Source organism: Ursus americanus, chromosome 1, assembly GCF_024610735.1.
Source record: "Ursus americanus isolate L20-20 chromosome 1, mUrsAme1.1.p, whole genome shotgun sequence".
NCBI classification, from domain to species: Eukaryota; Metazoa; Chordata; class Mammalia; order Carnivora; family Ursidae; genus Ursus; species Ursus americanus.
The window spans coordinates 38,697,330-38,721,217 of record NC_142127.1 but is presented as its reverse complement, the minus strand read 5'-3'; the positions used below and the strand labels follow the sequence as shown (position 1 = coordinate 38,721,217).

The 23,888-nt window shown below is 46.9% G+C and overlaps 1 protein-coding gene across 9 annotated transcripts in view; it reads right to left on the bottom strand.

Annotated features, from left to right (window-relative positions):
- The window catches only part of TANC1 (tetratricopeptide repeat, ankyrin repeat and coiled-coil containing 1), a 230,576-nt gene that overhangs the window by 42,591 nt on the left and 164,097 nt on the right, over positions 1-23,888 (bottom strand). For 7 of the 9 annotated variants that reach the window (XM_087861833.1, XM_087861625.1, XM_087861725.1 and 4 more), the window contains 7 exons: positions 19,878-20,141; positions 14,586-14,708; positions 13,474-13,755; positions 12,532-12,689; positions 10,036-10,267; positions 8,663-8,829; positions 6,310-6,917 (listed from right to left, as the gene is read on the bottom strand). In XM_087861833.1, the coding sequence (XP_087717959.1) occupies positions 6,310-6,917; positions 8,663-8,829; positions 10,036-10,267; positions 12,532-12,689; positions 13,474-13,755; positions 14,586-14,708; positions 19,878-20,141 (1,834 nt within the window). The remainder of the gene's footprint in view (positions 1-6,309; positions 6,918-8,662; positions 8,830-10,035; positions 10,268-12,531; positions 12,690-13,473; positions 13,756-14,585; positions 14,709-19,877; positions 20,142-23,888) is intronic. The other 2 variants (XM_087861752.1, XM_087861806.1) reach the window with 2 other exon arrangements.

Genomic DNA, 23,888 nt, shown 5'->3' with positions numbered 1-23,888 from the left:
ATCACCCACTCTCTGTCCCTCATCCATCACTCATCACCTTGTTTACTTACCTCCCTCACAAAAATGTAAATTCCATTAGATTAAGGGTCTTGCCTAAGGCACATTGATAGTCACAACGCCAAGCAAATGCCCACCCCTTAGCAACCATTCAAATATGCATTTCTTGGATGGAAGGATGTACAGATGGAGCAGAATTCAGGCCTCCCCTCAGCATAATCACCACTGGGAGCAGACAGACCTGGTCAAAGGAGAAAACCTGACAATGAGAAGGAAAGAAAAATCGAGCCAGACAAAGCCACAGCTCATAATCAGAAACACCTAGAAAGCTATGATGCGCAAGTGGACTTGCTAGGTCTGGGCACATGGTGGACAATCAACTGACTCTACCAGCTAATCCCCCACCAACTCTTTCATGAAGGAGCCATCCCACCCAGAATGCTCGCCACATCTGTAAGACGCATTCTGCCTCCTGCGGGCTCAGGCCTCTGCCTGAGCCCATCTGTTTGGGAAAGATGCTAAGGGCTGCTTACTCCATTAGCAGTGACTTCTGTACAATGTGAGTTATTCTCATTTCTATCAACCTGACAACTCAGGTGCTGTTTTTTTTTTGGGGGGGGGGGAGGCGGTGAGCAGATCGTTGTGGAGAAAAGGACAAAGGTTATGAAAAAAAAAAATGCATTCTCCGAAATGTTTTCTGACAGTTGCTAACCTAGATGATTAAAGGCATGCATCATTTAAATTCTGGTCAGCTGTCCAGCTGCATGCAAACCACATTACAGATGAGAAGACCGAGGAGACCAAGAGATTGCTTTATACACTACAGGGGAAGACATGACTTACAACTATGCTGACACTGAGTGTCCTGATTTCCTGTAAGGGACTAGAGCTCTTCCATGAGCACACATCCACTCCCAGACCTCAAGCTTGGGTTTCCCTCTCAAATGAGATCCTTTCATGTTCCAACCCCTCCTGCTCTCGGCCACCTGCCAGTGCTCCAGGCCCCGTGCCCTCCATAGTCCCTAGCCACGGACAGGTCCCAGGGTTCATCCTGGCCCACATCTCCCAGCCACGGGCTAAGCTATTCTCAGTTTCCCAGTCTGCCCGGTGCAGTGGCCATGCCAACTGTGTCCACCACAAAGACATGTGAGGCTAAGTACCACGGCTACCCCTTATGGGGAGACAACCATGCACGCTTCAGTGGCTGGATCAAAGGCTTCTAGTCATCTCAGCTAAGCACACGGCTTCTCGCCTGAGGAGACAATTCACCGTGTAATCACTAGATAACCTGCATTCCTCTATATCCCATTTACCTTTTCTTCCCTCCCTCCTGGTCTCCGGATCACGTGCCCCTTCTAAGTCCACCCGCACTCTTAACTCTGTCCGTTCTCCAAAGCTTCCATATATCAGGCTTACACTACATACCAGATGCAGAAATTTAACTGAATTATTTCATTAATCTGTACAGCCCTGTGAACCACTAAGCAGCAAAATTCCCGGTTTGTTTACATGAGGAAACAGAGGCCTGTGCGGGTTAAGTGATTTGCCCACAAGATCAAACAGCTGGCAAACAGCAGGGTGGAAATTTGAACCACAGTCTACCCAATGCAAGTGCCTATGCTCTTCATCAGCGCACCATGATTCTCATTCGTTCGTTAACATCCACCTCCTAACTGGCACCAGGCTGGAAACCGAGGGTCCCTGGGGAACAACGAGGCGCTACCCTGGAGGCGCTTTCAGCCACCAGAGGAGACACACTGTAAACAAGATCCCGCAGAACCGCTGTGAAAGGCCTCAATGGGAACACAGAGGAGGCAAGTTGCCTGTACTCCCCGCCCCCATCCCCTTGCATTTCCAAGGTCTCCTTCCTCATGGATTACTTTTTCCCACATGATCTCAACACCGTTTCCAGCAACATCCTCATCTCCTGTGTTAAAAACAAACCCTCCCCCCGCCCCACAAACAATCCTCAACAATCATGATCGTCCGTGGCTGTGAGAGACATTCGACATCGTGTGCCTGCCGACCCTCTCCACCCTCCTACTTCCCGTCCCAGGACGTCGGCTCTCTCCTCTTCCAACCCTTGCTGTCTGATGGGAGGAATCTCTAAGGATGGAGGACCCTCCTCCCACACTAGGAAGCCAACGGCCCCCCTTCGTCTTCATCTTGCTTTAGCTCTCAGCAGCTCCTCCACCCCAACCTCCTTCCCGGAATCCTGCTCCATGCCCCTACACTTCCTCACCAGACTCCTCCCCACTTCTCCCATCAATGACGCCACATCTTCAACTTCCCCAGCCTTCAGACTCCCCCACTCATCCCACCAATGGAACCTGTCCCCTGGTGGCGGGGTGGGGAGGGGGCTTCTGCTGACCCCACAAGCTCGAGCTGCGCTGCGTAAAAGCCAGCTCCTGCCCTGCACAACCTGCTCCACCCCTCCTGCTCTTCTCACCCTTCCTAAGAGCACCGCCACTGCTGGTTTCTGAGGCTTAACACCTTGACATCCTCCACAGCACCTCCTCCTCCTTGACTCTGCTCATGAGGCCAAGCTGTGCCCACCCATCTCATGTCAGCAGGGCCAGCCTCTACCCGACTGCACCCCCAAGCCAGGGCCACCAAGTCCCTGCTGCCTGTTACACAGGTCCCCACGCTCCACGCCCTCCACACTCCAGCCCAGGTAGGCAATCTGCGTTCTAAACCTGCTCAACTGCGGGTTCTCCACAGATGACTGTTTAAAGCCCACGCTCCCTAGCACGTGCTTCTGCTAACTCCTCCATTCCATGAACAAAGCTCTACCCAAACCAGACTTCTTGTTGCCAGAACACACCCTGTGTATTCTGACCGGATGCTTTGGGCAGCTCCTCCCGTCTGCAATGGCCTCATTCCACCCACTGACATCCCATCCGTTCATTCCTCAAGTCCATGACACGCAGAAAAGAGAACAGACGGGAGGCTGTTCAAGGTTTTAAAACTCCTCGCGTAACCCTAATGAACTGATGGGTCCGGGAAATGATCATCAGTGGCTCTGGAGACATTGAGATGTTATGGGCATATTGATGGAAACAGACCTACCACCTATGAAGTACCTTCACAAAAACTATTTTAAGATAAAATCTGATCAAGTCTCTAGATTTAACTACCAATTTCAGGAAACAGAGGTGATAAATACATTCAATACCATGAGCATGCAATCAGCAAAATTCAGATTATGGGAAACCATACAGGACAAATTACTCTGTCAGTTCTATTTTATTTTTTTTAAGAGAGAGAGTATGAGGAGGGGAGTGGGGTTGGAGGGAGAGGGAGAGAGAGAATCTTAAGTAGGTTCTATGCCCAGCACAAAGCCCAACACGGGGCTCGATCTCATGACTCTGAGATCATGACCCGAGCCAAAATCAAGAGTCAGATGCTTAACCGAATGCACCACCCAGGTGCCCCTCCATCGTTCTCTTAAAGAAATGCAAAGACAAAGCAAAAAGAGGAGGAGGAGGAGGGAATCTATAGATTACAAGAGACACCATAAAACACATTTCATAGATCTTATCTGGATCCTGAATCAAAGATACTAGATAAATATGAAGGAAGTGGAGAAATTTGAGCATAGCTAAATGTGTGATAATACTGATCAATTACTATTAATATCTTAGGTGTGTCAATGGTGTTGAGGTTAAGTATAAAAATGTCTTTTTGCATGCCTGGGTGGCTCAGTCGGTTAAGCATCTGCCTTCAGCTCAGGCCATGATCCCAGGGTCCTGGGATCGAGGCCCACATCAGGCTCCCTGCTCAGCAGAGAGTCTGCTTCTCCCTCTCCCCTTGCTCCTGCCCCCTGCTCATGTTCTCACTCTGTGTCAAGTATATAAATAAAATCTTTAAAAAAAAATTTTTTTTTGAGGTCTATAATCCGTTATCCAGGGGTAAAATGTCATGGCGTCTATAACTTGTATAAGCAAAAAACGACAGACATAATGAAATGTGATCTATGCTTAAGTCTAGGTGATGCGACTGAAGACTCCAAGCCACTTACTCTTTATCTTTTTAATTCTGCTCCTGTAACTAACCTAAGGAATAATCAAACCTGGGAGGAAATATATTGGTTTTCTGCAAAGCACCAAGATATTGGCAATAGGTTTCTTTATTTATAAATAACCCAGAAACAACTGCCAGGCAGTTAAGCACAATAAGGGGACAGTAAAGCACATTATCATTTGCCAACTAGGAGGTTTGCACAGCCCTGAAAAACGATACTTTACTACGATTTCCAAACCACTTGCTAAGCCGTCCACAATGTGTAAACAAAACACAATAGTTTGGGAATTTTAATACAGAAAAGTTGGAGAATGCTTAAAATGAACGGAAAGAGGCAGAAATAAGTGAAATGTCATTGTCTCCGGGTGTTGGGTTCTTGGCTTTCTCTCCATAATTGGGGCAAAATTACAACTAAATGAGATGGGAAGAGAAATGCTACCCATCTTTCAAGGTCCAACCCAAACATCCTCATGTATGTGAAACATTTTCCAAAAATGGTCTCCGCTAACTGGAAGCTTCTCTTTCCTGAAGTTCATGTGCGGTGTGTTTTCCTTACACATGGCCACCTCCTGCCGTACCCGCCCTTGTCCAGAGAATCTGTGTGTTTACCACAGTACCCTGCAGGTGGTGATCTGCAAACTTCTGCTGAAATGCATCCGGTAGCGTCCGTCCACCATCTCTATCTGCTAAATGAAGTTCAAGAACTACCGGGGTCTTGGGTGAACGCTGATGAACACAATCCCAAGAAGTAGCACCTCCTTACACTTTGTGCCCTAGGTGTCCCTCCTGCCCTGGTGCAGTCCTGGTCCTACCCTGGGTAAGTTCCCATGCCTGCTCGTTGGAACACATCAGCACTCGGGAGTCGCCAGTCACCGTGTGGTCGGCTCTGTGTACCGTCAGTGCCGCCGACCCCCCCCCCCCCCGCCAAATCAGAGCTATGCTTTACAGTGACTTCAGTCCAACTACTTCTGCCTCGAACTCCAGTAACAAATCTACACACCCTGCTGAAGGCTTTCAGCTTGTTTCTATGTTTCTACAAACTCAACTACAGCCTATCTTCCTACAAAATGATCTGACTCCGCTATGTCAAACATAAAATGGCACACGTTTCACCTAGTTACTACAGTCTGCTAATAGCCTGGAAGTTACAAGTTTATTGCCTCAAACCAGACTCAAAAGAACAAATTTTTAGCCCAGCGTTACCTAAGAAAACAACAGTACCCACAACATAGAACACCAGCCATACCCATATTAGGTCAATGTTAAGTCAGTCCTCGTGCAGAGGAAGGTGGAGTGTGGCTCACAAGCGCTTATTGACCTCCTCCTTTCCGGACCCCAGCATCTGGTCAAACCCCCATCCAGCTCATAGGCGAGAGTCCAGCCACTTGCTGGCCCTGTTACAGAGTCGGGGGCAATTCTGACTCACGGAGAGCAGAAGCCACTCAAGACTGCGGGGACGCAGGCCGAGGCCAGGCAGACGTGGTGGGATGGGAACCCAGAGTTACTGAAATGAAAGCATCCTTAGATTCCTGCCCTCTCACTCTGACTAGCACAAGGCCACACGAGGGGCAGGCGCACCACACCCCCTCCACTGGGCAGTGAGGAGAACTGCATCCTGGCCCAGCCCTGCTGCGAATCCTCCACGGAACCTTTGACTCCCTCGACACAGCTGCCCCAGCACCATGTCGTCAACAGGGCATCAGAGGTCTGAACCAGAATCCTGCCGAGCCCAAATCCCAATCTGTTACACCACCCTGAACCGCAAATGCAAAATGAGGCAGCCCGATGTGATCCCCGTGCTCCTCTCTGGGCCCGTAGACTCATCTGGACCCTGGGACAAGATGCTGTGTGCCCAAGAGGTGGCAAGGTGGGTCCTGGGGGTCCAAGACAGTCCACAGACTGCAGGTGAAGAAGCTGAGCAGACAGCAGCCCCTGGAGAAGCCCGCTGTTCCTGGAGCACGTAGCACACCTTGCCACACGTGATTCCCACAACGGGCCTCAAGGTCCAGAAGAGAATGGGCAGCACACAAAGGCCACCGGTGTTGCCCGGCTTCTCTCTCACCAAAGTACTGAGGAATCCCAAAATTCTAGCGATTAAAGGAAGGAAGCTTTTGTTTAGGAGATTTCACTGCCCTCCTGAATCATTCATCCCGTGTGCCTTTCCATTAAAAAAGGTCAACTGTTGGAGGGGGGAGGGGGAAAAAAGGGGAATTGTGTTTGAAATCCCCCCCCACCCCGACTGCACATTCGACTCCCTGCAAAGCGTTTCCAGAAAGCGGCCTGCCGTACCTGGGCTCGCACAGGAAGGCTGTGTTCTCACCATCCGCTCTCCAAACAAGCCACTCCCTGAAGGACGGGTGGCAGAACATGCGGGTTTTGTCTCGCCTCTTAATGAGGAAGCAGGAGAGCGCCTCCATCCTCTGCTGGAAGTCCTCCCATCCCTGCTCCCCTTGGATGTGGCCCGCATTAATAGCCTGGAAGATCTGCTCGTCCGTCATGGGGTGGAGGGACGCGAGCGCCACGTTCAAAATCGGAAGCGCTCTCTCGAAGGCGGACTGGGTCATGAACTTCATGTTGCACTGCAGCAGGTAGAGCTCGGACAGCGACACGGGCACCACCTTGTAGCTGGCACTTTTGATGACCAAGTGTCCCCTCTGGAAGAGGTCCAGGGTGAGCTTGAGGTACAGGTAGGAACCGAGGCTCCGCAGCACCAGGTGGCTGCTCACTTTCCCGATCAGGGCGGCGTCGGCCTTGCCGTTCAGGGAGATGTTGCTGAGGATGTCCTGGCTGCTGTGGACCCTGTGCTGGACGTAGGCGTGCAGGTCACTGTGAATGTCTTTGTTGTCCGGGAAGTCATCCAAGGAAAGCTTGACAAATGGCAGCGTGCTTACGATCTCCTGCGGGGGAGGGGGAAAAGAAACCCAAAAACCCACGGTGTCACTCCACAGAGATTTCTTTTTTATGGTAGTTGCATTTCAAACCAGATTCACTAGTTTTCTTTCAAGGAGGATTTTCATGGATTATAGGGACTCATTGTTTTGTATTAAAACATGTAATAGGATAAGTTGAAGATAAAAAGCTTATGTGAAAGAAAGCCTGATGCGAGATCGAATCAGTCATGGCTTTCCCGAGGCCCTCGTCTGAAGCCTCAGGGCCCAGCGAGACGTAAGAGCCCCAAGCAGACACTGAGCTGGCCACACCAGCCAAGGGGCAGCGAGATCCTGAGGTGACCTGATCCCCATAATCCTTACATTGTGCAGAGGTTATACAACAAGGACAGACACAAACCAGTGCTGTGTATCTAAGAACACGGCCAGACACGGAGATAAGAGGCATCCCTCACCATGCATCAGATACGGGGACGGCAGGATGGAGCCAGGAAATCCGAAACTGCCCCAGCCCCAGCCTGCCCTGAGAAAGCTGCCTGCTTCAGACTTCAGTGGAGCCTACCGTCTTTTTTTTTTTTTTAATCTGCTGTTCTTTCAAAGTAAACTTTAAAATGGAAGTATAACATACGAACCATAATTGCATGGTGTCATTAATCTGCACAAAGTCAAACAGATCTGTGTGACCAGCAGCTAGAAACAGAACATGGCCAGCTCCCGGAAGCCCCACGTCGCCTCCTGTCCCACCCCGCCCTAGAGATGAGCGTTATCTTGACATCTCAAAGCAGAGACGAGCCTTTGGTTTTTTCTTTAAACTTCCCACTATCAGTTCTGAAGAATTTAACTCCATGTCCTCATTGAATGTAATAATTGCAGGGGGCAGGCTGAGTATAATTACCCCCATTTTACATGGAGGCTAACGGACCTGTCAAATTTACATGGCTAGTACAGAAGATACAGGACTCCTGTCCCTTTGCTCTATCGATCGCCAAATTCTGCTTCCTGTGTGATAAATGACTGCAAAGGGTATGAATCAAATGTCCACAAAAACAAACATCAAGCTTGGCTGAGGCCTAATGCCACTTTTAATGAGAAAAGAAAGAACCCAAATGCTATTTTTAAATAGACATCATCATAAAAGGGCAAAAAATCAAAATCTCAGAGTCATATCTTTACTAAAAAAGGACAGGGGTAGAGGGAAGGAGTCAAAGGTTATTAAGATATAATTTAGGGTTCAAATGAAGGGAAAGATGGGGAAGAGAATTAAAAAGAAAGAAAAGAAAAAACATCACTCTTTATCTGGCTGCAAATGGTAGCTCATGCTTAAGTTTCCTGAAAAAATGGACCTTCTTTAAGGCCTTAAAAATCTTCCCTTCCTCTCTTCATTAAAAAAAAAAAAAACAAAAAATAAAAACAAAACCCAAAGTCCCACTGCAAATTAACTATCGGCAGGAATAACTTTAAACTCCAGTGGACAACCTGAGTTACATGCAGGGCTGGACACCTGCATTTTGGGAGTGCAGGGACAGAGCCATGCTAAGTAAGAGGAGACTTTCCTGACACCTTGATTCATGTGCCTTGGAAGGTAAAAAGGTCCTCGTTTCACCCATTTGAGGCTCTGTGGACTAAATATTTCAAAGTCCTAATATAGTTTTCAATTCAGCAGCTAAATGCTTAATAAGAGTTTATGTTGTTAATCACACCATAACATTTGGGCATGGGGTCTTGTGCAAAGAGATTTGAGAATTCTTTCTTACCTGAAAATTCGCTCTTACAGTCACAATCAACTTCAGCCAGGCAGGAAATTTAGAAATAATTTTGGTAATAAATGAAGAAAGTGTATCTCCATAGTCAGGCTTATGAAATTCAGCTTCATTTAAGCCATCTATCAAGATAATGTATTCTTCTTCAGGAATTTTCTGCTCTAAAGGATAAAATAATTTTTTAATTAAGAAATTATACTTGTCTATAAAATGGCACCAATGCACACTTTAAAGTGTTAGGAAAAACTAAAAAGGTTTATATATCGCAAAAGAAATGGTTCTCACAGAACCATATTTTTCTATTAAATTTATAATGAAAACCAGAGCACACAGCCAAGAGAAAAGCAAATCTTATAAAATAGTGTTCAGAAACATACTGCATTACACACATTAGCAGGATCTCACGCATGTATAGGACACAGTTAGCTCTTCATAAACTCCTGTCACTGGGGTGAGCTATGGCTAAGATAACTAGCACATACGGAGATTAACTCTGGAAAGGACTCCAGGTCCTCCCCATAGCACTCTCTCAGTGCATGTCAGGGAATAAAAACTGACCCTCAAAGGCAAAGCATCTGGCCCAAGGCACACAGCCAGCCAGTGGTGAGAACCTCTCTTTTATGGACTTCTCGAACAGGGCTCTTTCCCACAAGCCTCAATCTAGTTTTCCATTTATTAGCACCAACTTTGTGCCCAGTAAAATGAGGAGGAATGACGACAGATCTGTTTCAATTCCCTTTTCTCCAGCAGAAGTGCTAATACAGGCAGGAAACTAGCTCAAAAGGTGAGGAACAAAAAGGAGAAAGGATAAGAAATGCAACAACCCATAATAGCATTAACATCTCCTACCTTGCTGAATATTTCAAGGAAGGAAGGAAGGAAGGGAGGAAGAACGAAAGACAAAGAATGAAAGACAGAAAGAACGAAAGAAAAAGAAATCAAAGGACCACTTCTAGAAAAACCTTCAGGTTCAACTCAACTGAGCAGAGGCCCTGAAAAAACATATGCTGGCAGTCGCTCAATTGACCAACCTATTTCCCCGCTAGGTAGGAATAAACATAAAATATGCAGGCAACAGTTTCCAGGGCGTAAGTCCTCTGAATAACCTACGGTGACAAATTAGCTACTCTGGAACTATTCAACTGTGGAGGTAATTCTTTATTAGAGATGCTTCTTTTAAAACGACACCATTCAGGAAGCACTAAAGGACTTTGGGGAGACGGTTCTTGGCAAGAGGAGGAGTACCCAGATTCACCACATCCTCCCCAGGCGCCCACCCTCACTGCCATCCAGGTCCTCTGGAGGACCATCCTGGGGGCTCTGGACTCCTGAGGACAGAGAGGGTGTGGGTGGCTGCTCAGAGGTACCATTTCGTAGGCTTGTGAGCGGTTCCAGCACTCCCCTCCTGAAGGCGGCCACCGGGTCCTGCACGCAGGACCTGAGGCTCAGCATGCTCTGGAGCTGGGGCTCCTTTATCAGCAGGTCCCTGTAGGCAGCCAGCTGATGGGCCCGGCACAGCAGAGCCGCGATACTGTGCACGAACTCGGGCACCAGGCACGTGTACGTGTTGTCGGCTTGGCAGTAGTGGTAGGCCACGACCTATGGGGGAAGCACAGCCATGAGCATCACCGTCCCCCCTCCACACGCCCCCTCCATAACCCAGTGTTCCCACCCGCCACAGTCACGAAACACACCGCTTCTATTCGCCAGCACTGAGTCATTACTTAGCTTAACTGATTCAGTTATTCTTTCATTCACACGCTTTGCCAAGTTCTGGGCAGACTTTTAATTGTAGCCACAAATCCATCTTGATTAGCGCTAAGATCAGTACATGTTACTCCGTATGGAAAATAAATGAATAAAACTCATTCATAAAACCTAAAGCCTACCCTGGCTTAAAGCAATTCCGAATAATCCCAATGTACTCAGCATCCAGAAGTGCCACATTTACTGCATTTCTGCTTTCACAAACAGCAGCATCTCCTTGGGAAACGCACCTGCTGCTCCCCCAGACCAGGTAAAGTTGGTGGCTAGCAGAGTCACGCTCAAAGCCACAGCTGCTTCCCAGCCCAGGCCAGAGGGCCGGGCAGCCTGGCTCAAACCCTCCGCCCCCACACACAACCCTGACACCGTGGAGAAATTCAACAGCAACACACTTTGAAGGACCCAAATCAGAAATCACCAGATGTCTGCCTGTCATGTGAAGGGACACATAGGAGGAGACGGGTTCCTGCCCAGGCCCTGAGGGGATGAGAAGGGCTGCCTTTGTGGGGACGGATGTGAAGTGGCAGCAGGCTGCTTGTTAGAGAGCCCAAGCAAAGTGCCAGATGCAGAAGGGTCTTGGAAGAAAAGTGCCATAGACATATGAAAACTCTGATACTTTCCCACGTGCGAATGAAAGGAGGAAGGCGGGTACGAGGCAAGAAAGGTGAAAAAGGTAAAACTGTACTTGTGCAAAGTGCTCTCTGCTCTTCAGCAGGCTGTGAGCACCTGCTGTCTCCCTGAGCTCTACACACGCCCAGCCTCACTAGGTCTGGGTCACAGCTGAGGGCAGCACACAGGTTAAACGCCTGGCCAGGGTGACAGACAGTCAAGGGAAGTTCTGGGATAAAGATTCCAGGTCTGCAGACTCTTAAGAACAAGTGGCAAGAGTAGATGTGGCCCATGTGGAACCGTCCTGTGACTTCTGTTTGAGATTAGTCCACACTTGGAGGAAGGCGGATGGACCAATGAGCAGGAACACGGGACGACCCCCAGGGAGACAGCCCGCGGCACGTCTATCGGCACCATGTCTGGCAAAAGAAGTCGGCCGGCCCAACGGCGGGTCATGAGCTCCATCTGGAGCGGTGACAGCTTGTTGTCATTCCATACGGTGAATTTTATAGGCTGTAAGAATATGCTTCTGTCTCAGTTTGTGTGTCTACGTGCGTGTACCAGGCCTTCCATGTAACACGCATCTCTACTGTGGGTCACAGAGTGGTCTGAAAAATCACTGTGCTGGGGTGGCTTTGAAGTCTACACTCCATCCCTCATCTCAGATCACCCATTTTTGACCCGAGGACTACCCCGAATCAGCAGCCAGGGCTGCCTATGCCAGTGAGGAGCGGCTCTCACCTGAGAAGCAGAAGCACAAAGCAAGCATCTGGGGCGAAAAAGCCTCCTTTTCTGTCTCCTGCACCAAACTCACCTCACTAGATGGGATCCCCACTAGAGGCCCCTGACGCCGGCCCCCTCGCGTCCCCCAGCTCCGCCGACTCACACCGCTGCTGCCCGGGGAGACCCAAGCCGGTCAGCAGGAGTGAGTGATGTAACTGCTCGAATGCAGAGCGTGGCCTGTGAACTCGTGACGGATGCTGAGCACATGGGAAATTTCAGAAGGACCCTGATGACTATGCGTCTACAAAGGGAAAGTCAGCTAAGTCCGTTTTATAACATAGCAAGAACCCTCTGACAGAAGGACGCAGGGAACCAAAGTCCCCAGGCAAGGGAACACAGGCGTGGGGGCCTGGATCACGTTCAAGGCTCCCAGCGTCCTGCTCCGGCACCAAGTGAAGGCCAGCACGTGCTTGTAAAGGACGGATTTGTGGTGCCTGTGATACAACCTGCTACTCTGTGGAGTTCTTTCAATCCATCGTTTAAGATGAACAGAAGTCCACTGCCAGTGTCTGGGGAGATTTACTGTCATTAATACCTTTTACTTGGAGCACCCTATCACTATTTTATCAAGAGCTACATTTCTGCATTCTATGCAATTATCTCTGTTTTAAGATCCCTCTTTAAATTCCTTTCTCAGAAGCCAAACTAACAAGTATCCCTCTCTCTCCCTCCCTCTGAAAGGCTCCCCTAGAACAGGAGCAGATTACCTTAGAAGCAAGGTACTTCACTGCATCCTCTCGTGGTCGCTGGCTCTCAGGAGCATCAGACCCAGACCCAGGGGGTGTTTTCACCGTGTTGCTCACACCTGCAGAAGAACTCGGTGAAAGCAATGGGGTGAAAGGAAGATCCTGGGTGGAATCTGAAGCTGCAGAGAAAGAGACCAATTTCATTATTACAACATCAGAAGAGGGGTACGGTGAGATACTGAACATATTTCCTGATTAGACGCAGAGAGTATTTTAACAGGTAATGAGTAAATAGGATCCCAAATGCAAAGGTCTAAAGGAGAACACAAGTGTCCCCTCTCAGCCCTGTCTCCCATCCACTCAGATGCCCTCCCGGGAGCACTGCTGTTTCTGGTTTAATTAAATTCCTTTTGCTTTAAAAAAAAATATGATCTTTCATGGCTCACTTGTTCCTATTCACCATGTTAGAGACACTTTCTTTTAACAGGCTTATTACACATAAAATAAGACATGACTAGTCAAATATTTAGCTACTATATCCCATATTGAGTTAGTCTTTAGACCTTTGGTAAATCCAGCATAGAGGACAAAGGCTGTGGAGAATGGGATAAAAGAGAATTGTGCACAGACTCCTTCCGGCTGCTTCTGCCAGGAGCCTAACCTGCTTGGTTTTAGGACCCAAACTCCCCAGGGCACCCGATCAGACCTCGCTGCCCATATGAAGAGGGAGACAGGCTCTACAGCTGGGAGAAGACCAGGGAAGGCTGGCCTCGCCCCAGGGGATGGCTCCTGAGCGCCAGGAGAGATGGGGGCCCTCGAACAGTTCTTCCACGTGCGGTGGCAGATCTGACACGGCAGCTGGAACAACGTGAGGAGAACTGAGAACGGATGCCTACCCAAGCCATGTCCTCCATCTACCTTACATTCGATCATCAACTAGACCGGTATCAAACATGTACATACTTTTAGGTGGTGAACCGGGGCTGCTGGAAGCAATCTGCCTCATGCGGCTTCCGTGGCAGCTAAGTGCCACCAACTTAGAAATGATTGCTGTCTTCCCAAAGCCCACGTTTCCAACAACCACGGCGCCTCTGTTTTCTGTCAGTTCTGTGTTCCTCAAGTTTTCTTCTATCTGGTGAAAGAGCCAATCCCTTCCCACAAACACAGAGTCTGTTGTTATGCTTGGTACTTCAAACAACAGCGGTTTCAACAAAATGTCCTGTGGCTTGTAGGGAGCAAATCGTGCTTAGGGGGAAAAAAAAAGAAAAGGATAATTATTTTAGAAGAATGTCATAATTTTATATACTTAAAAACCCAATTTAGCATTGCTTGTATGTTATACTTAGTATTAGCCTTTAGTTTCATGCCACCAGGGATCTGTGTTTCCAATCTGGTTCTATTAATACTTCTGTAATACCTCATTTATAAGCCCTCCTTCCCCCCATTGGTTTTACAAAGGGTCCTATTAAAATGACCAGCTAGTTCTGTCATCACAACTCAGGACAAACATGCAGAGAATTAGAGAAAGTGATGCTGGTGGCCAAACCAGGTCTCATCGGTTTGTCTGAAACAGGATCTAAGATGGGTTTCTTCCACTACTGTAGGAGTAAAAGGGAAAGGTGTTTTCCTGGAGACAGGACACCAGCTCTCATCTGGGTGTGATGACATGTGGCCCCTTCGGTGAGGCTGCGGACCACCCGACTGTGCATTACGGGAGGTGGCCAATGGCCCACAGACCTGAAACACAGCTGATTCTTTGTTGGTGACAAGTGAGTGTTATCCCGTGAGTGTTAAATTACCCCTCACTTCAAAATACTACTACTGTATTATTGTATATTGTAATAATAGTACTGCAGAACTATTTTTCAATTCCAGAAACGAGTTGAACACAGATTTTAAGGAAGAAGCCCCAAACCTTTAAGGATGGCCTCCTAGCACACCAAATAGATAAGTTTTTAGCACACACATGTTGTGTTTTTAAATGAGCTGGTTTAAACGCTGGTTAGCACAGATCCTCAACGTTCAGTGAATGCATTCATGATATCAGCTATCCCAGCAGGTGCAAAGATAAGTACCTTTAACTTCCTGTGCCCTACCTCCGGCTGTATTGTGCCACGGCAATCTAATTGATGTTCGAAGAGGGGCATTTCTCTGCCCGTCTAAATAACTCAGATCTTCCAACTTGGTTGAGCTTGTCGCTGTAATATTAAACTCAAGTTTAGTCTTTTCAAAGTTGATTTTATCATCATACCCAAACTACTGTAAGTCATAAATCAGTAAGCAATTTCATTCAGGCTTTCAACAAAATTGACTTCCAGGTAATTTTGGTTCTGTTCGCCCACCCCAGCGTATTTTTTCTAGCAGTGAGGTTAACCGAAAAACAGTAAACACCAAGTGTTCCTCATTCTTAAAGTCGTTGGTGGTATGGTTGCCAGAATTCGCCATCATTCCTGGAAAGAGACAGACTTCACCAAAAACGTTTACGAAGAAAGTTGACCAGCCAAGTGTCACTCAATAGCTGAAGTACTTACTGCAAACACGTAGCACGGTCCTAGGGTCTTCTCTGCAGCTCTGGAGAGTCTTCCGTGGTTGCTGGAATTTCAACCTTGTTAATTAAGTGAGCAGAGTCTGCAGTACAAGTCCACAGTGCTCAAAGACTGAAAGTCAGCTCCCGACTGTAAAGTAGCCGTGTGGATTTCATCGGAAATAAACATATTCCTAAACTTTATGTTTTTCGTATATATTACTCTACTATATTATATTTATTTTTTTAATTCTAAAAAGAAGGAATATTTACCTCTGATCAAATCGATACAACTCACAGTATATAGGTATCAGTTAAAATGCATTAATGCTATTCAAGCATACATACCACTTGGGTTATAAAAACAACCAATACAAAATAATGTTGCTAATTCTTAGCAAATCTTAACAGTAAATACACAATACATGTTTTTGCCCTAAAAGAAAAAAAAAAGAACCTTATTTGCATATACATCCTAGGCCACAATGAGAGAATTCTAAATAAAATTAACCTAATCCGTTTGTGGGTTAAGTGGCCCAACATAAGGTACTGCTGATCCTAGACATATAATTCTCTTCCAGGATAATAAAATATAGGCATCATTTGAGGGTGAGTGGGGAACAGGAGTTCCAAGGGTGAAGGCTTCTAAGGACTGGTGAAATCATTAGTGGGACAAAGCTTCGAGGGAGAAAAGTCAAGCTGGGCCATCTGCTGAAAACCTTCTGGCAGACAGCATCCAGCCACTGACCAGCACCATCTGCTTCATTTGGGTCCTTCCTATTTCCCCTCCTGAGGCTTTCAACCTTTTCTTCTTCACTGTTAGCAAACCACCTGCCCCCGCCCATGACTCCTTCATTCAACAAACATCTGTGTGGCTCCAGTGTTTGGCTCTGTGGGGGCATGTCCCTTCTTTCTGAGCTCTCCAAAGGGCAATCCACCACACCCCCAGTCCCAGGAGAGACATCTGACATCATGACTTCACAACAGCATGCACTAAATGCTCCTGTATCCTTCTGGTGAACATCCACAGTTTACTTACACATCGTGTGCACACTTATGGCAATACCCCACACAAATCTTTCCTATTAGAAAGCTAATTCCTTACCTAGGAATTCCAAATGGACCTAATTTATGGGAATCCAATGGCAGTCTCTAGCTTCTCTCTGGGTCCTTCCCAACTAGCGTGTGTGAAACTTCCCGGACGGCCACCAGGACCAGACTCATCGCCCTGGCTCCCTACAATAATACTGCCTGGAACATACATTTCTAGGCTCGTGCCTGGGACCTGGGATTCTGACCCAGGCCTCTGCAAATGCCCCTCTCCTTACACATCTTACCGTGAATACACCCACATGTTGGAGGCTGAGGGAGAAGGAGCAGCCACAGCTGTAACCCGTAAGCCACGCTCAGTTCAGAGCTGGGACAGCCACAAATATCTGACCTGCTGCTCAGCCCTAGGGAACTCAAAGACACTTGGAGCCTCCAAAGGGTTTCCTATTTCCCTTCTTCTCCTGACCCCTTAGAACACGACATTCAGTTTATAATTTTGTGACAACTGAAAGGATTAAGAACATGAGACTATATAAAGGGCATTCCAAAGAGAGGATTGCAAAAAAGCCCTAGCTTGACACAGATGCAGGAGACGGTGAGGCTGCAAACACCTCTGTTTTCAGATTTCTAGTCACCACAGCTCTGGCTCCCAAGTATGCAACAAAGCGGCCTCACCCACCCCACACGCAGCTCTGATTCTTGGTTGCAAACATGATTAAGGTGCACTGAGATGGAGTGGCTTGGGGGGGGGGGGGCGCTGCAAGCCAGGAGCTGCCGGCTCCCTCTGCTTTCTAAGCCATTGTCAAGGCCACGGAGAGAGACAAGTTGGGACAATGAAGCTTCAGCTGCCTGCTCGGCACCCTGGTGCTCCTCACCTGGCAGAGCAGGCTACCTGGACCACATTCTGCCTTCTCACACATGTGCACAGTAGATTCTCAGACGTTACTAGAACTATTAGACTCACTTCTGGTATTTAACAATAAAGGTTTTCGAATTCCTCAGCAGGACTCAGGGCTAAGAAAAATCAGAGGTAAAGCAATAGTTTTATGCTGCAATAAACCTGCTACTAACCCTACAGTTAAATTATACATTCATTGCACGTGCGCACGCATACACACACACACACACACACACACACACACACACACACACTCTGCATCTAACATGTGAGTGAGAAAGACATTTTGAGATGCTACAGGAAAGGAGAATTTTTTCAGGGGTGGGGTGGGGTGGAGGGAGAAGCAGAAGGAAACTTCCCTAACCTGAACAAAAAAACACCTGTTGAAACACCGTGGACTAACATATTAAAGGTAAATGCCATAAAGTCTAGGCAATGACCAGTTAGAACTTCAAGAAAACTGGCTGGTAATTCTGTTTATTGGTTTCTTGGAAAACTAAACACTGTGTCTGTGATCCACTTAGAAAGCATTTCAAAAGAAAAAATAAGTCAAAAACAGTAGAACCTAATCGACCAACTTCTAGATAATCTAAGATATCATTTTAAAGGCTTCTCATTCTGTTTTCTAACAAAGGAATGAGGTGTCCGTGGCACACATTTGATGTGGTATAAAGTAATAACCCGACTGCAGCATTTGAAACCAAGTCCCTTCCAACAAGTACCTTTACAAAGTAAATCTCTGTACAGTGAATCTCCAAACCTAGCCAACTGATTCTTATGGTCTTTGACATAAGAATTTTACTGTACTAGACACAACAGTGAAGAGACAACCACAACACAGGCTCACTGACAGTAAAGGCTGGCAACCTCAGGAACTTGTTTCCATACCCTCACCCCCCAGGGGAGGTCAGATCCCTGGGGCAGCTGTGAACAGAGGCCTGGCATTCTCTTCCCTTCACCTGCCAGTCCTTACTCTGCCCTCCTATGCCAAACTTAATCGTTTGATGTTTCCCAAATGGCAATTTATTTGTGTTTATGTGGCTCTCCACATGCAAATACTTCCGAGGGATTGCAGTAAATGGTCCTTGACATATTATTTTAATCCTTCTAACACTGAGGGTTGCCTACTGCCTTGTCTGTGCCGGCTGGCCTTCTAATCACTAGACAAAGTGCTACGCACAGTCTACACAACCTGAATCTTTTATTCTTTTCAATGATACGTGGAAAAATCTTGCCACGACTTCTGAACTGAGGTTCAGTTTTAGGGGTAAGGAAGGTGGGCAGTGAAGACTCTCCCAGACTCTTAGCTTGTTAATGGATTCCATGAGGTAAGGAACTTGCTTATTTCCAAAATAAGCTTTTCGTTGATAACACTTGCAACACAGAAGAGATGAGCAAGCCCATTAGGCCAGGGAGCCACCGCTCAAACCCAGAGGTAAAACCCTCCCATTCCACAGGAGGTCTAGCCTGAATGCGTACATAAGACACTAACGAATGAGCACAGCAGAAATTCGAAAGCCCTGCTCTATAATCACCACGTTCTCCTGGAAAAACTCAGCTCCTACTCACTGTCACTCCACATGGCAGGAGACCGACCACACAAAAGAGCATCGGGCAGAAAACATAACCCCAAATGGGGGGCTTTCAACACTATGAATGTGTTAATGTGTTTACTAATTTTAAAATAGCTTGATTAAATTAAATACAAGTTTGCTATTTTGTTGAAGTCAATACAACTATCAAGTTCCAGGATCGTACAAATGAACTGTTCATTCTAACTAGGCAGATGCGGTATAAAAGGCCTTGGGTACGACATACTGTGCTGTCGGTAGCAGGGGAGTGATGGGAGGGCATAAAAGCTTCTGTAAGAACCATCACTCAATACACATGATGCTCCCCAGAACTTCTCTCTGGCAGACACGCCAAATCCCTCTTCTGGAACAAGGCCATTTACTTCCTTTGAAAGTGAGTTAGAGCTGCCTCTCAAAACTTTTCCATTAGGGCCATTTATGTATCAGCTGCTTTTGAGTTCCAATGGAAAAAAAAAAAAAAAATGCCCCACAACAACCAGACTGGCCTGCCACATCCCCAAGGAGCAGTACAGAAAAATCCTTTGATGTAAGGGGAGAGAACCTGGGTCTTTGTGTTAGTAGAGGAGAAGTTTCAAGTGCTATGTTGGTGACGAAGAAGGACTGAAACAAGGGCATTTCTACATTCAACCCTAGAGCACGGAGTTTAGAAACTCGGGACCGTAAAAGCAGGCAGGACAGCTCAGAACCAGAGTTCTTTTCTTCGCCCACCCCACTGCTCTCCTTGCTTGACGAACACCCTCTAACAACTAGCAACCGTCACCCCTTTTTGTGTCCTCATCTTGCTCCAGCTGCCTCAGCCTGCTGCGGGGCACGTGCCTTGCCTGCCTGCATTCCCTCGACTGAGAAACCTCACTTCGACCGAGTATGTTCTAAGCTGTGAGCTCATTTGTAACTGCATGATACAGAAAGTGGATCAGAAATTCTCGGAGCTGATATTAACAAACTCATTCTAAATAAGGATTCCTGTTTACAGAGATGTAATAAAAAGTTACGAATTTACTCAAGCTTAAAATATCAAAAACAAGGACACAGTTTTTGGCACTTTCTTCCTTCATACACAAAAGAGCTGTAGAGTCTAAATATTAGTTTTACAGAATTCCAGAGTGGAAGGATCACTTAAAGACCATTAAGGACAGCCTTATCATGTTTACAGATGGGAAAACGGAGACCTAGACGAGATAAGTGCCTGGTCCACGATCACAAAGCTGGCTTGTGTCTGGATCAGATTCCCAGGTGGAGAGAGTGAACATGGGGCACCTCAGACCCAGTGAGATAACCCTCCTGGAGAGAGGCATGGCCTTACCTGCAACTGAGTTGGGCCGTGGCATTACTAGCGAGTTGGAGCTCTGAGAATAAGGGACCGGACCATCTCCAACTGAGGCTTCAGTTTTGGGCAGCACGCTCTCCGCTGACCCAGGGGGCTCCTCTTCTGCCACTGGGGAGCAATTATCTGCCCTGCGATCATGAAGCACTCCTTTCTGTACCCCTAACCTTAGGCTTCCGTCCTTATTCCATTCCAAACTGGAGCCACTCCGGTCATCATTTTCGGATGAACTTGTAATTGTGGCTGAAATGAGAGACCAAAATACTTTGAAGGAGGCCAGCATAGCTGGGGCTGTTGAGAGTTAACACAAGCACACTGCCCTCCCCATGATGAATGGAAACTTTTCCGGTCCATGCAGATTTTTATCAAAGTATGTTTTATACAGCGTATTTTGGTAAATTAGAGGAATGTTGCTTATCAAGGAAAATAAACTAAGCCATTCTACAGGGGAGGGGAAAAAAAGCTGGTAAGATAATGAAAAAGCTGCCTAAAAGTATCTGAGAGTTAACAGTAAATCTATGTAATTTAGAGATGATGTATCTTCTCTTTTTAACAAAGATAAATTGCTCACAAAAGAATTCATATCTCATTAAATTCCTTTGAACCTATAAATATCTTTTCCCAAATTAATATTTACATAAAGGGGGAGGGAACAAGGCGATACAATGGTTAATGCAGAAAAGATGGAGGAGAAAGTCTATGAAAACAAAAATAGAACTACAAAGTCAAGCAGAGAATTTGATCCTTAGAATTAAACTTTGTAACAGCTGTTCAAGATGAACTGGAGAGAGTGACCGGACTTTATTCCTTTAGCAGCATGGAGTAGAAGACCTCCCGGCACACAGAAAACAAGCATGGGAAGGGATGCTGGACTGCAGAATTATAATTTAGCCTCTAAGAAAGAAAGCCAGCATGGAAAACCATCTTGGCAAAAGGGGAGGAATATGACGCAAGCACACAGCAATATTCACCCTACGTGGCTTCTACAAACAGCCCCTTCCAATTCAAACACCTGAGCCCCCTGCAAGCCCCGGTTACCATGGACCCAACACTGGCTTGTGTCCTTGAGAACAAGGGCCATGTCCTCTGACCCCTTTGCATTCCCTGTTGGGATCCGCACAGCCCAGGCCGCTAACGGACAGAGCCAATGGGATGCCGCAGAGCAGAGTGTCTGGAGAACTGGGCCACCCGGATTAAGCTCCTTCATCCACAAAACCTGATGACACACACTAGCAGCGGGCTTGTGAATGAGCTCCAACAGCCTCTTATCCAGGATCAAAGGGTCTGAGTTTTATTTTATTTTTACGATGCTCTTTGAAAGGTTTACAAGTAAAGACAAAACAATTTCCTCGCTGTGACCGCAGGATGTCCCGTCACAATTCTAAAATGGTCTTTACTCCTGCTGCTCCAGGCTGCATTCATCATGCACTGCTTGCCTCCCTATTCAAACATCCTTCCTTTGTGCTAAGCCTCGGACTATCTACCTCGATCTGGTATCTCCCTCTTCTGAGCAGCACAGCACCTGGCACATACTAAGTGCTCAAAATATGTTTGCTTGGGGTGCCTGGGTGGCACAGCGGTTAAGCGTCTGCCTTCGGCTCAGGGCGTGATCCCAGCATTATGGGATCGAGCCCCACATCAGGCTCCTCCGCTAGGAGCCTGCTTCTTCCTCTCCCACTCCCCCTGCTTGTGTTCCCTCTCTCGCTGGCTGTCTCTATCTCTGTCTAATAAATAAATAAAATCTTTAAAAAAAAAATATGTTTGCTTATTCAGTGAATAAGCAAGTGAACACACGTCTCTTCCAACTGTGGCCAGAGACACTACACTTAATCTCATTGTTTTTGATTTAGGACTCGAAATTCTGTCTCCAACCAAAATCTAAGTGGATTTGGGGTGGGCCCATCACTGGGCGTCTGCCATTACTCCCAGCATTTCCAAGTATTCTATCAACAGTATTAAAACTAATTTCTCCATCTATTTGGAATCAATCACAGTCTTGTGTGTTTTTTTAAGTGGACCATTCATATGAGCATAAGTATAGCAAGTATGACTCTTTCTACCCTGAAAATGCTGGTGGTGGTGGTAACAGCAGCCGCTAACATGTACTTAAGGTTACTGAATGTCAGGGACTGGGCTAATGCTTCGTAGGAAGACTCTAATTTATTAACGAGATCATTGTTTATTAAGTATTAATGGTAACCTTGTTAATAAGTTGTGACTGTGATTGTTACAAGCCTTCCTTTGTAAGTCCAGTGTTTGGGACTCAGAATGCTTTCCCACAGACATAGTTAGGTTCCCAGGCTACCCCAACATCGAAGTTACAGGAAAAGTGTCAGAGTGGGGGGTGACTTGTTTGGTTTTATTTTGTGGCTTTTTTAGTTTGGGGCACATACTCGTAAGGGAAAAAAGCCACAGAAAATCAAAGTAATGTTTCTCCTCATTCGCTTTCCGTAAGTGCCATGCACTGCAGAGTGAAGCCCCAAGAATCTGAGTCCTGGGTCAGACCTCAAGCAGTGGGAACAGGAACTGGGACTTCCCTACCTTCTGCGGCAGTCACAGCAGCAGAAGCGGCATTATGGAGCAGGGACAGCCTGGTCAGGGGTCCCAGACCCCAGGGACTGGCTGAAGGACCTGCTCCAACCATACAGCCACACGTGCCCAGGTACTGAGGAGGAAAGTGGGGGGGGGGGGGAGGAAAACACCCAGCTGCGGGAACAGGAGGGAAGGGAAGTCCAAGATGGGGTTGCCATTTCAAAAGGGGCCTAAGTTTATAATGTGTTTCTAAATAGGAGACTCTCCCAAGTGCCCTCCTGATGTTCAGCGAAGACACACATTGCACTGGGCAGGGAAGCGAGCAGCTCTCAAGCCACAGGCCCTCCCACTAGGATTGCCCCACTTCGCCATGTTCTTCCCTGCCATCCAGGGCCAGAGGCAGCCCACACGGCCTGCAGCCCCACAGCATATTTTCCTCTTAGTTCAGGCACAATTAAGCCCTAATGCAGACTCAAGGGGGCAGATGAAGGCCCAACACGTTTCCCCATATGACCCAAGAAACACGCCAAATAGGGCAGCTCCACAGTCACCAAGAAAGAGAAGCTGGTTCCTAAAACAAAGGACAGGCTACTCAAAAATACCAATTTTTCTTCCAGGCTACCAAATTCGAACTCCTAATTCAGTTAACCAGTCACCTTCAAGTTAACATACACACACACACACACACACACACACACACACACACACACAACTACAGCAACATCTTCACTATGATGACTTAAAAAAAAAACAAACTCAAAAAACTACGTGACATTTGACATTTTCTGGAGACGCGGATAATCTTTCAAGTTCCCTAACAACTCAAACATTCTAACACTTTATTCCATCAACCAGTACAGATGCCATCTTTTCTCCATTAAGACTTGCCATCATCATTCAGACGGGGGCTCTACCACTGCATGTAACCCAGCACTCGGTTACATGAGTGATCCATCAGGTCTCAAGTTTTATCGGGTTAAAAGTTAAGTTTTGCTTCTCACAATTTAGTATTGCTTTAGGTCTGGTCCTGCTCATTGATTTACATGTGCTACTTCTGACTCTATCATTTGAAAACTCCTTAACCAGGGACAGCACACATTCTCTTCCTCTGTAGTAAATGGCACATTTAACTAGACCTACTGGTGCATGGGGTTATACTACTTCCAAAGCACGTCCAGCACATGGCAGGACATACACATGATCACCACAACCCTGGAGAAGAGGTAGACAGGCTGAGAGCCATCAACCTAGCTTTACAGATATGGAACAGACTTGGGAGAAACTAATCTCTCTTCCTCTATATCTTGCTTTCCCTCCCTCCTTCTCTCTCTCCACACACACACACACACACACACACAGGCAGGTCTAATACCAGCCTTTCTGCCTGCCCATGTACTATATTAAAACTCCCTTTGCCTTGCATAGCTCTCAACAAGCCAAAGTTCTTTAAGAGTCTGT